Source organism: Antennarius striatus, chromosome 8, assembly GCF_040054535.1.
Source record: "Antennarius striatus isolate MH-2024 chromosome 8, ASM4005453v1, whole genome shotgun sequence".
NCBI classification, from domain to species: Eukaryota; Metazoa; Chordata; class Actinopteri; order Lophiiformes; family Antennariidae; genus Antennarius; species Antennarius striatus.
Window position 1 is genome coordinate 288362 of NC_090783.1, and position 10268 is coordinate 298629.

General features: G+C 57.0%; 1 protein-coding gene across 2 annotated transcripts; it reads left to right on the forward strand.

Moving 5' to 3' along the window:
• Positions 1–210: 210 nt before the first annotated feature.
• On the forward strand, positions 211–6790 carry tpcn3 (two pore segment channel 3). Of its 2 annotated transcripts, XM_068321492.1 has the most exons (19): positions 211–729; positions 1083–1165; positions 1710–1824; positions 2077–2205; positions 2557–2673; positions 2859–2977; positions 3051–3152; positions 3235–3361; positions 3428–3632; positions 4426–4570; positions 4654–4839; positions 4923–4987; positions 5062–5149; positions 5237–5306; positions 5429–5645; positions 5891–5981; positions 6056–6169; positions 6263–6375; positions 6507–6790. In XM_068321492.1, exons 1-19 carry the CDS (start codon positions 673–675, stop codon positions 6638–6640), a joined length of 2277 nt encoding a protein of 758 aa, XP_068177593.1. In that variant the 5' UTR covers positions 211–672; the 3' UTR covers positions 6641–6790. The 2 variants fall into 2 exon arrangements, with proteins under 2 accessions (XP_068177593.1, XP_068177592.1); XM_068321491.1 differs by having other exon boundaries at positions 664–729; positions 1083–1824; positions 2557–2977.
• Positions 6791–10268: the final 3478 nt, after the last annotated feature.

Consider the following 10268-nt stretch of genomic DNA (forward strand, 5'->3'; position numbering starts at 1 on the left):
GCCTCTGCCCCGCCGGGCTGAGGACCAAACAGCTGCTCTTCAAGACGATCAGGAAATGTGAGGCTCCACAGCGCCCCCCCAGGACAGGATGTGTACCCAGAGACCCGCCCCCCCAGGACAGGATGTGTACCCAGAGACCCGCCCCCCCAGGACAGGATGTGTACCCAGAGACCCGCCCCCCCAGGACAGGATGTGTACCCAGAGACCTGCCCCCCCACAACCAGATAGATGGATCGTCTCTGCGGGTCACGTGACCCCGTGCTGCCTTCAGGACCCTCTTCAGGTACAGCCTGTAACCCTGGAGCCGTGTGACGTCACTGGTTCGTGTTCAGCGTTCAGTGACGTCACAGCCTGCAGCTCTCGAGCCGCATCAGAGTGAACTGAACCCGTTATCGTCATGCGCCCCCAGAGGGCTTCTGGGTAGCTTTCAGTAGTCCGTTAGATCCGTTTGCTGACGTCAGTCCTTCTGAACCCGGTTCCACGTCACGTGAGTTTTGTCCGACGGTCCGTGAAGGCAGCGCGAGCTGTTCATTAGCGCGAGCGAGCGGCAGCTGGGCAGACCGGGAGCACCGGGACGCTCCGCAGTGACGTCACAAAGTAACGTGAAGGAGCGGCGGAGAAAAGTTTGTCCCGCAGAGAGGAGGAGGAGGAGGAGGAGGAAGAGTTCCCGCCATGGAGGAAGAGGAGGAAGCGGTCCCGAACGGAGGGAACCCCGACGCCAACAAAGAGGTGAGGCGGTCACGTGACCACCGGACTCTGGAGCTCGAGTGACGCCATAAAACCTCCGCGCACGCGGGGCAGGAGGTCGGTCAGCTGATCGGTGATCGAACTGATCGATCTGGTCCTGTCTGGAGAACCGGAACCCCTGGGGGGGTCCGAGCCCTGTGGATGGACACGTGACGTCACCGCCCTGTGGCGTTCCACCGTTGCCTTAGCAACCACAGATTTAACAGTTCTGTGAGCCAGCGCTGGTCCTTATCATTAGCTTTGGGCTGGCTCTGCTGTGTCGCAGCTTCTGATTGGACAAGCTGATCTTAGGTGCTACTCTGTTAGCATGTTAGCATGTGGTGTGTGTATTTCAGGATCTGGACCTGGCGTCTGCCTACGTGTCCGACGCCCAGTACAACAGGAACATCCACTTCGACACGGCGCCGCCCGCCGTCAGGTGAGTCTGGAGCCACTAGCCGTTAGCCGTCAGGTGAGTCTGGAGCCGTTAGCCGTCAGGTGTGTCTGGAGCCACTAGCCGTTAGCCGTCAGGTGAGTCTGGAGCCGTTAGCCGTCAGGTGAGTCTGGAGCCACTAGCCGTTAGCTGTCAGGTGAGTCTGGAGCCACTAGCCGTTAGCCGTCAGGTGAGTCTGGAGCCGTTAGCCGTCAGGTGAGTCTGGAGCCACTAGCCGTTAGCCGTCAGGTGAGTCTGGAGCCGTTAGCCGTCAGGTGAGTCTGGAGCCACTAGCCGTTAGCTGTCAGGTGAGTCTGGAGCCACTAGCCGTTAGCCGTCAGGTGAGTCTGGAGCCACTAGCCATTAGCCGTCAGGTGAGTCTGGAGCTGCTAGCTGATAGCCAGTAAGACGTTTCCAGGTTACTTGCTGTTTCTGACACTTTGGTCTCCAGCTATCGCTAACAGGTTTCAGCCACCAGGTGGAAGCTGTCAGACGAGCTGAGCTAATGTTAGCGATGATGCTAACGCTGAAGGCGTGGCCGTGTGTCCAGGCTCTACCTGCGCTACCACCACTGGCCCCTGAAGGTGCTGCTCTACGTCTTCATCCTGGTGGACCTGGGTCTGGCCGTCTTCGAGGAGCCGGCGGTCTTCCCGCTGCCCACCTGGGTAAGATGGCCGCCAGGGACTGGTGCCACGATCCCATTGGTCTGTTCAGGGCTCAAAGGGGTGTGGCTTCATCCTTAGGCTGGAGAGTATCAGAAACAGGAAACAGGAAGTACTTCAGTCCTGATCCTGAGATGAGGACTACTGGACTGCTAGCATGACCAGCGCTAGTTAGCTAGCTTTATTGAGTTCAGCAGGACGTGAGCTCTACGGTGAGACGATGCTACATGCTAACGTGCTAACGTGTGTCCCCAGGCCACCCTGCTGGTGGAGCTGGTGTGTCTGCTGGTGTTCAGCGGCCGGCTGGTTCACTACGCCCGCGTCATCCCCCGGGACAAGTTCTGGAGGGACCCCAAGAACATCTGCATCATCATCATCCTCATGGTGTGTGTGTGTGTGTGTGTGTGTGTGTGTGTGTGTGAGTTTGTGTGTGTGTCTGTGTGTGTGTGTGTGTGTGTGTGTGTGTGTGTGTTGTGCTGACCGTTCACTTCTGGTTTCTGGACTTCCTGTTGTCGTCTGGTGAAACTGTCTGCTCAGCAGCTTCCAGTGGGAGGGGCTTCCTGGAGATTCAGACTACCAATCAGAGCGGTGCGTCTGTGCTGACGCTGCGTTTTAGACGAGCGGTTTCTGTCAGGGGTGGAGCTGGACCCACACTGGACTGTCCTCAGCAGGGGGCGGGACCAGGTGTGAGCGGGCCCAGTGTGTGGTCTCAGGTGTGAACGTGTCTCTCTCCAGCTCACCCTGGTGGACATGATGGTGTATGGCGCCCTGCGGGCGTCCAACTCGAGTGCCGTCCGCTGGTCCCGAGTCCTCCGGCCGCTGCTGCTGGTCAACGTGACCGAGGGACGACAGGTAAGTCCCGCCCTGTTAGCGCCACGCCCTATTTGAGCCCTGGTGCTGCCTTCGGGGACCCGCGGTGCCTTCGGGGACCCGCGGTGCCTTCGGGGACCCGCGGTGCCCTCGGGGACCCGCGGTGCCTTCGGGGACCCGCGGTGCCTTCGGGGACCCGCGGTGCCTTCAGGGTCTGTGTGTTGCAGCTGCGCCGCGCCTTCAGGAGCATCAGGAACGCCGTCCCTCAGATCTTCTACGTCTTCCTGCTCTTCATGTTCAGCCTCCTGATCTTCTCCCTCATGGCGCTGAAGCTGCTGGGGAAACGGTGAGACGACCTTTAACCCTGAACCTGCAGCGCCCTATGGACACACCCCTAACGTGTGTGTGTGTGTGTGTAGGGGCCTGACGACCATCAGTGGGGCGCCCTACTTCACGTCCTACCTGGACATCGTGTTTGACCTCTACGTCCTCGTCACCACGGCCAACAGCCCTGACGTCATGTAAGACCGGGCTCCGCCCCCGCCGGCCGGGCTCCGCCCCCGCCGATGCGTTCATGTCCATCTGTCGTTGTGCTGTCCGCAGGATGCCGGCCTACAACGCCAGCTTCGTCTTTGCCATCTTCTTCATCCTCTACATCCTCATCAACACCTACATCTTCATGTCCGTCTTCCTCGCCGTCGTCTACAACAACTACAAGAAGTACCTGAAGGTAGCCCCGCCCCCGCCCCGCCCCTGAGCCTGGCGCTGCGTGTCTCAGGTGTGCTCGTCCCCCCAGGAGGAGGTCCGGCAGCTGGTGAGGGCCAAACGCCACAAGATGGTGCGGGCGTTCGCCGTGCTGCAGGAGCAGCGGCCGGGGGCGGAGCCTGTGGTGACCCGGGCCAGCTGGACGCGGCTGGTGGGCCGGGTGCGGCCCGGCATCAGCACCGCCCACCGGGAGCTGCTGTGGAGCGTCTCCGACGACAAGAACCGGGGCTGCATCGGTGGGTTCAGGGCCGGCACGGCTGATTGGTCCCCACAGGGAACGCCCACCACCCATGGGCACGCCCACCACCCACGGGAACGCCCACCACCCACGGGCACGCCCACCACCCACGGGCACGCCCACCACCCACGGGAACGCCCACCACCCACGGGCACGCCCACCACCCACGGGCACGCCCACCACCCACGGGCACGCCCACCACCCACGGGCACGCCCACCACCCACGGGCACGCCCACCACCCACGGGCACGCCCACCACCCACGGGCACGCCCACCACCCACGGGCACGCCCACCAGCATAATTTCAATTTCACTTTAAAATTTCAATGTAAAATTTCACGATCTCAGTCTGGTGGCGCTGTGGGGGGGTTTTAATTCCTCGTCTCTGAATCTGGTTTTAGTTTTTCAATCTCGACGGTTTTTGCCGCCCTGAGTTCAGGCTGCAGGCTTCCTGTGTGCAGCCTGGCCGACGGCGAGCAGGGCACGACGAGCGGCGGTGCCTGAACGCACCCTGAAGCCTTGTGTTCTTAGTTTACCTGCTGAGGCACTGAGAACACCTGACGTGGTTTATCATTGACGGGACACGCCCCCCACCAGGTGACCTTTAACCTGGCCTCATCTCATAAACACTCAGCCAATAGGAGCTGTCCGTTCCCAGCGGGTGGCGCCACGTCGTCTCGTTAAACCACCATTATCCAACATGGCCGACTTCCTGTTGGGTCAGGAGGGCGGGGCCCCCGGGGTCCGCTGCGGCGCCCCCTCCCCCACATTGACGCTGTTTTGATCGACAGGTAAGCTGGCTTTCGTCCAATTGGCCGACCTCCTGAACATCGAAGTCATCACCCTCAAGTCGAGGCCACACCCACTGCTCACCAGGTGCCCCGCCCTCTACCTGTCGGCCCCCAGCCGCCTGGTCTGCCGGCTGGTCCAGCACCGGTGAGGCCACGCCCCTGATGAGCAGATGTGAGAGGGCGGAGCCAGAGACGGCGTGAGGTCATGTGATGCCTCTGTCGTTGCAGGGCCTTCGTGGTGGCCTATGACCTCATCATCCTGGTGAACGCCGTGTTCATCGGTCTGGACGAGGACCACGCCCTCATCGCCCACTCCGAGTGGGCGTTCCTCGCCCTCTACCTGCTGGAGATCCTGCTCAAGCTCTACGTGGTCGAGCCGCGCGCCTTCTTCTCCAGACACTGCTTCTGGAACTGGTGAGATGCCTCCCCCCGCGGCATTCTGGGTAATCCCCTGGCCTAGTGCTGATGATGTCACAGTGATGTCACCACGTCAACAGGTTCGACACCATCATCGTCATCTCGGCGCTCGTCGCCACCGTCGTCAACTCCGCCTCCAAGTCACGTGAGTCTGGCTCCGCCTCCGTCCCGTGGCCCAATGGGCTTTAATGATGCGTAACGGATTGGCTCCTCCCCCAGTGGGCGGGTACAGCAGCCGTCAGATCCTGGACATCGTCTTCATCCTGCGTGTCCTGCGGCTGGTCCGGGTGGTGGACAGCATTCAGAGGTGCAACTCGCCTCCCATTGGCTGGGCCGTGCGTCACCATGGCAACAATGTTGATTGGCTGTCTTCTCTTTGGCCCCTCCCCCCCAGGTTCCGTACCATCATCAACACGCTGATCCGGATTGGACCGGCCATCCTGACCTTTGGTCAGCTGATCATTGTAAGTCCAGCCGCGTGCTAGCTGACGCTAGCCGTGCTAAGATGCTAACATTAGCCGGTCCAGTCCTGACCGACGTTAGCTTTTAGCCTTTAGTGGTGAAGCTGGCTCCGCCCCCTCTTCAGGTGGTGTACTACATCTTCGCCATGGTGGGCATGGAGCTGTTTAAGGGGCGGGTGCGGTTCTACGAGGACAGCGACGCCCCCGAGGCGGCGTCCTGCGGTAACGCCCTGCTGGAGGGGACGGCCTTCGCCCAGCTGGGCTACTGCAAGAACAACTTCAACAACGTGGTGGCGTCCTTCGTGCTGCTGCTGGAGCTCACCGTGGTCAACCAATGGCACGATATCCTTCCCCCGCAGCCACGCCCACCGGGGCGTGCCTCAGTTAGCGGTGCTTAGCGATGAGCTAACCTATTGCAGCTAAAGCTAGCGGTATTAGTATGTGAAGGTATGCTAAATCCACTAGACGTGGCATACCAGTAGCTAGGTAGCTAAATCTGTCAAGTAGCGGCGATGGCGCCGACATGCTAGCTGCTGTCCCCTCCTCTGCTCTGATTGGTCGGATCGATGCCTTAGCGATGACGTCACTCCTCAGCAGCGGCTTCGCCGCTGTCACCCACGTGTCGGCCCGGATCTTCTTCGTCCTCTTCCACATCGTGGTCGTCATCGTCATCATCAAGTAAGCTGTATGTCGCCGGGCGACGCCCGTTTGCGCCGTCCTCGTCCAATCACGCCTCGCTTCCTGTCTCCCAGCATCTTCGTGGCGTTCGTCCTGGAGGCGTTCCTGCTGGAGTACTCGCTGGAGAAGAGCGACCTGCAGACGTCGCTGGAGAGGAAGATCCAGGAGCTGGAGCTGGGCGTGGCCCAGTGCGTTACCATGACAACCGCCCATGATGCCATCCCACGCTGTGCTCTGATTGGTCAGCACTGATGGGTCTGTGATGGTTGTTTGTCCACCAGGGAGAAGGTGGAGAACAACTTGGTGGACGCCATGGAAACCAGTGACGGCGATCAGGGCAGCAGCCAATCAGACGACAGCAAACCGGGCCTGAGGTTCAAGATCGCCTCCAAGAGTAAGACGCGCTTTTATTTTGAAGGGTGCGCCAGTACCGATCATCAGTATTGATCATCAGTATTCATCATCAGTACTGATCATCAGTACCGAACGATGGTATTGGGATGTGATTGATCTGTTTCCTGTCAGGATACCGGACGGTGGACGCGCTGCTGCAGCGGATGTTCGAGTCCGACCTCGACCCCGAAGACTTCGCCGAGAGCGACGACCCCGACGCGACCCCCAGCAGGAACTTCTCCAACCCGGTGTTCAGCTGCGCCTGATCAATAATCAATATCTATGAAGATCGATTGATCGATCGCTTTTTATATTCACATATATTTTTATATTTGTGTAGTTGTGTAGAAACGTCACAAACTGTTTACAATCAGCCCAATAATAAATAATAATAAACAAACGTAAATAAATCACAACCAGTGGATCGTTTTCATGCTGAGTCATGATATGTTGATCAATACACTGATTATTGATTATTGACAGGATGTTGACCCGCACATCTCTACACAACAAACGACGACAAACGTTTATTTCCGGTCTGGATCAAACCCGCTGGGCCCACGTGACCATGATGATGATGATGATGATGAAGAAGAACCCAGCAGACGAACAATCGATCACCGATCGAAGCCCGTAAACAGGAAGCCGTGGTCACGTGCGTGAACAGGATGCGGGTCATGAACGTGATGTGAGGGCGCGTGAGGCGTTCACGCGCTTCTTCAATGAGTCAACGTCAGAGCTTCCGGTCGCCCCTGTCAAAATAAAAGACAGTGGTGAAGGGTTAATCACGATAAACCCTATCACCAGGAGGCTCGCGCGCAGATTGGGTTCGGAACCGGAACCTGAGCGCTGTTAGCATTCATCAGGACGGAGGGACATGCTAATGTGAGCTAGCTGTGCTAGATAGCGTTAGCTGTTGGAAGCGTAGTGAACATGATGGGCGGAGCTTCTCGCCGGTAGGTGCTGTACCGTGACGTCACATTGGTTAGTATGGAGTAAATAATGCGATTATGACGTCATCAGTAACAAACAGACTCATTTGTCGACGACGTTAAAATCCGTCAGGAACTTCCTGTTTCGGCTGGAGGTGCTTTTACTCTGGAGGTCTCGGGCGGATGTTGTGCTGGAGGTGCGTGACGCGGCTTGACGCAGCGGCTGCGGAGCTGCAGTGCGGACAAACCGGCTGCAGCGGGAGACGCTGCCCCACGGCCCCCGCTGCCCCACGGCCCCCGCTGCCCCACGGCCCCCGCTGCCCCCGCTGCCCCACGGCCCCCGCATTGGGTCTCCGGCTCCGCTTCACCAGGTTTAGATACCGGATCCGGTCCCGCAGGACGACCCCGGTCCGCATCCTCCGCCCTGCTCCGCCTCCTCGGCTGCAGACGCGGGGAACCGGAGGAGAACCCGGACCCGGACGGCAGAGGAGGGGGCCTCCGCTCGGAACGGAACCTGTTTTTTTTTTTTTTTTTGTGGACCCGTTCCAGCAGCAGGACCCGAACCGAGGGCTGCTGGGGGACATCGATGGTCCGGTCCCCGGGCAGGCCCACACCCGAGCCCTGAGGAGCGGTGGGCTTCCTGGACCCACATCCAGTCCCAGATGAGGAGCCCCAAAAGGCGGAAGAGGAGCGGACGCTGCGCCAGGTAGGCCCGATCCGGGACCGGGATCCGGCCCGGCCCGGCCCGCACGGATCAGTGGGTGTGTGTCCCCCCCCGCAGTGATGCGTGAACAGATTGGATGTGTGTCTGTGGGAACGGGACGAGGCCCGGTGGTCGTCCGGTCCGGTCCGGTCCGGGTCCGGGTCGTGTTCCGGTCGGGACTCGGGTCAGGCCGGGCCAGTTTATTGATCAGCAGGATGCGCTGCTGCGCATGCGCAGTGAGGACCCATGACTGTGCACTGCAGAGAAAAGATTCAACATGGGTGATGGGGGGGGGCGGAAGTGCGTCACAGAAGCTTTAGTGAATATATTTACTGAATTTAAATCAGAACAAGATGACGTCATCGAGGTGAAACACGTGGTTTAGCTCCTGTCAGTGATTTAATTTAACACTGAGCCGTTCAGCTGTTATTCTTTACCAGATTAGCATTACATGCTAACGGTTAAAATGCTTCTATATATTAGATAATAAATGTTTAGACATAAAAGTTTTTGTTTGTTCTTGTATCATTTCCTATTTGTTTGTTAATTATTTGTCATTTGAACGTCATGGATCCGTTCAAAGCAACATTTCACGTTGTTCACTCATTTCTTGCCGTTATTCTTTATTTCCACTTCTTTGATTTGTTTCGTTTTCATTTCATTTGTTCGGATTGAGAAGCAAATGATCATTAATAATTTAATTCATTCACACCAAAACACAAACGTGTTGACTTTATTTAATATGGAAGCAATTATTTTAAAACCTCTTTAGCCAAGCTAATGCTATGCTAACATGGCTGAAAGGTGTCACTGGTCATGTGATCAAAACACTTCAGTTCAATGGTGATTCTGAGGAACCTCTCTCTATGCTCCGCCCTCCTGTAATGTCACAACCTTGTGTGTGTGTGTGTGTGTGTGTGTGTGTGTGTGTGTGTGTGTGTGTGTGTGTGTGTGTGTGTGTGTGTGTGTGTGTGTGTGTGTGTGTGTTAACTGTGCCCTCTGCTCTGGCTTGTAGGCTGACTCAGGATTGGTTGTAAACCGTCAGGTTTTCCTGGAGCTCAGAACTATGGTGAGCTCTGATTGGTTCACAGCTTGAATGATGTAATCCTGGCTTCTGGCAGAGCCCCTCCCCCTCCCCCCAGTAACTGACGACCAGATTTGTAGAAGAAGAAGAAGACGATGAGGATGAGGGTTAAAGGTAGAGGACGGGAGGTTTGACTGAAGGAGGTGCTGGACCACAGAGTTACACACAGTACTACACTATAGTACTACATCATAGTACTACACCATATTACTACACCATAGTACTACACCATAGTACCACACCATAGTACTACACCTTAGTACCACACCATAGTACTACACCTTAGTACCACACCATAGTACTACACCATACTACTACACCATAGTACTACAACATAGTACCACACCATAGTACCACACCATAGCACTACACCATAGTACTACAACATAGTACCACACCATAGTACTACACCATAGTACTACAACATAGTACCACACCATAGTACTACACCATAGTACTACAACATAGTACCACACCATAGTACTACACCATAGTACCACACCATAGTACTACACCATAGTACCACACCATAATACCACACCATAGTACTACATATGTACTGCATCATGTGACTCATGCAGTACTTCTTTCAGTTCATGCTGACAGAAACACGTTTGCTGATGATGACGTCGTCTTCCTCACAGGTCATGTGATGTGATAAAACACTACAAACAAACACTAACACAACAGAAAACAACAATCCTTTGCTTCCTTGTCTGCCGACAACAGAACATTCAATCCACTCTGATTGGTTGATGATCTGATGCTGGTCTGTCAGGTGGACTCTGTGGTCCCGCCCCCTGCAGTGACTCCCAGCTGCTGGTCGCCACTGAGCTGATGATGATGATGGTGATGACGGTGATGTGCTGCTGGTAGCAGCTGCATCACTGCAGATGCAGAGAAGCCCTCCCCTTCCTGGAGGTCCTACCGGTCCTCCTGGTGCTCCCGGTACCCCCGTCCCCTCGGGGACCCGGTCTGGCTGGAGGCGTGGCCTCCCGGCTCTGCATGCACTGGCCTTGCATGCTGACAGCATGTTGGACTGATGTGCATCGCTGAAAACATCATGGCCGCCGCCACCTTCTGGCTGTGGAGGGTGCTACCAATGGATGTTGGCAGGTTACCGTGGTAACGCCATCATCGGGGCTCATCCCTGCTGAGGACAGATGGTTTGGATA

Bases quoted from the DNA above. Each gene is read 5' to 3' on its own strand.
- tpcn3 (XM_068321491.1), top strand. From the start codon at position 1,665: ATGTTAGCGATGATGCTAACGCTGAAGGCGTGGCCGTGTGTCCAGGCT. The intron at 2,978-3,050 runs GTGAGACGACCT...GTGTGTGTGTAG, and splicing joins CTGAAGCTGCTGGGGAAACG to GGGCCTGACGACCATCAGTG. The intron at 3,153-3,234 runs GTAAGACCGGGC...TGCTGTCCGCAG, and splicing joins GCCAACAGCCCTGACGTCAT to GATGCCGGCCTACAACGCCA.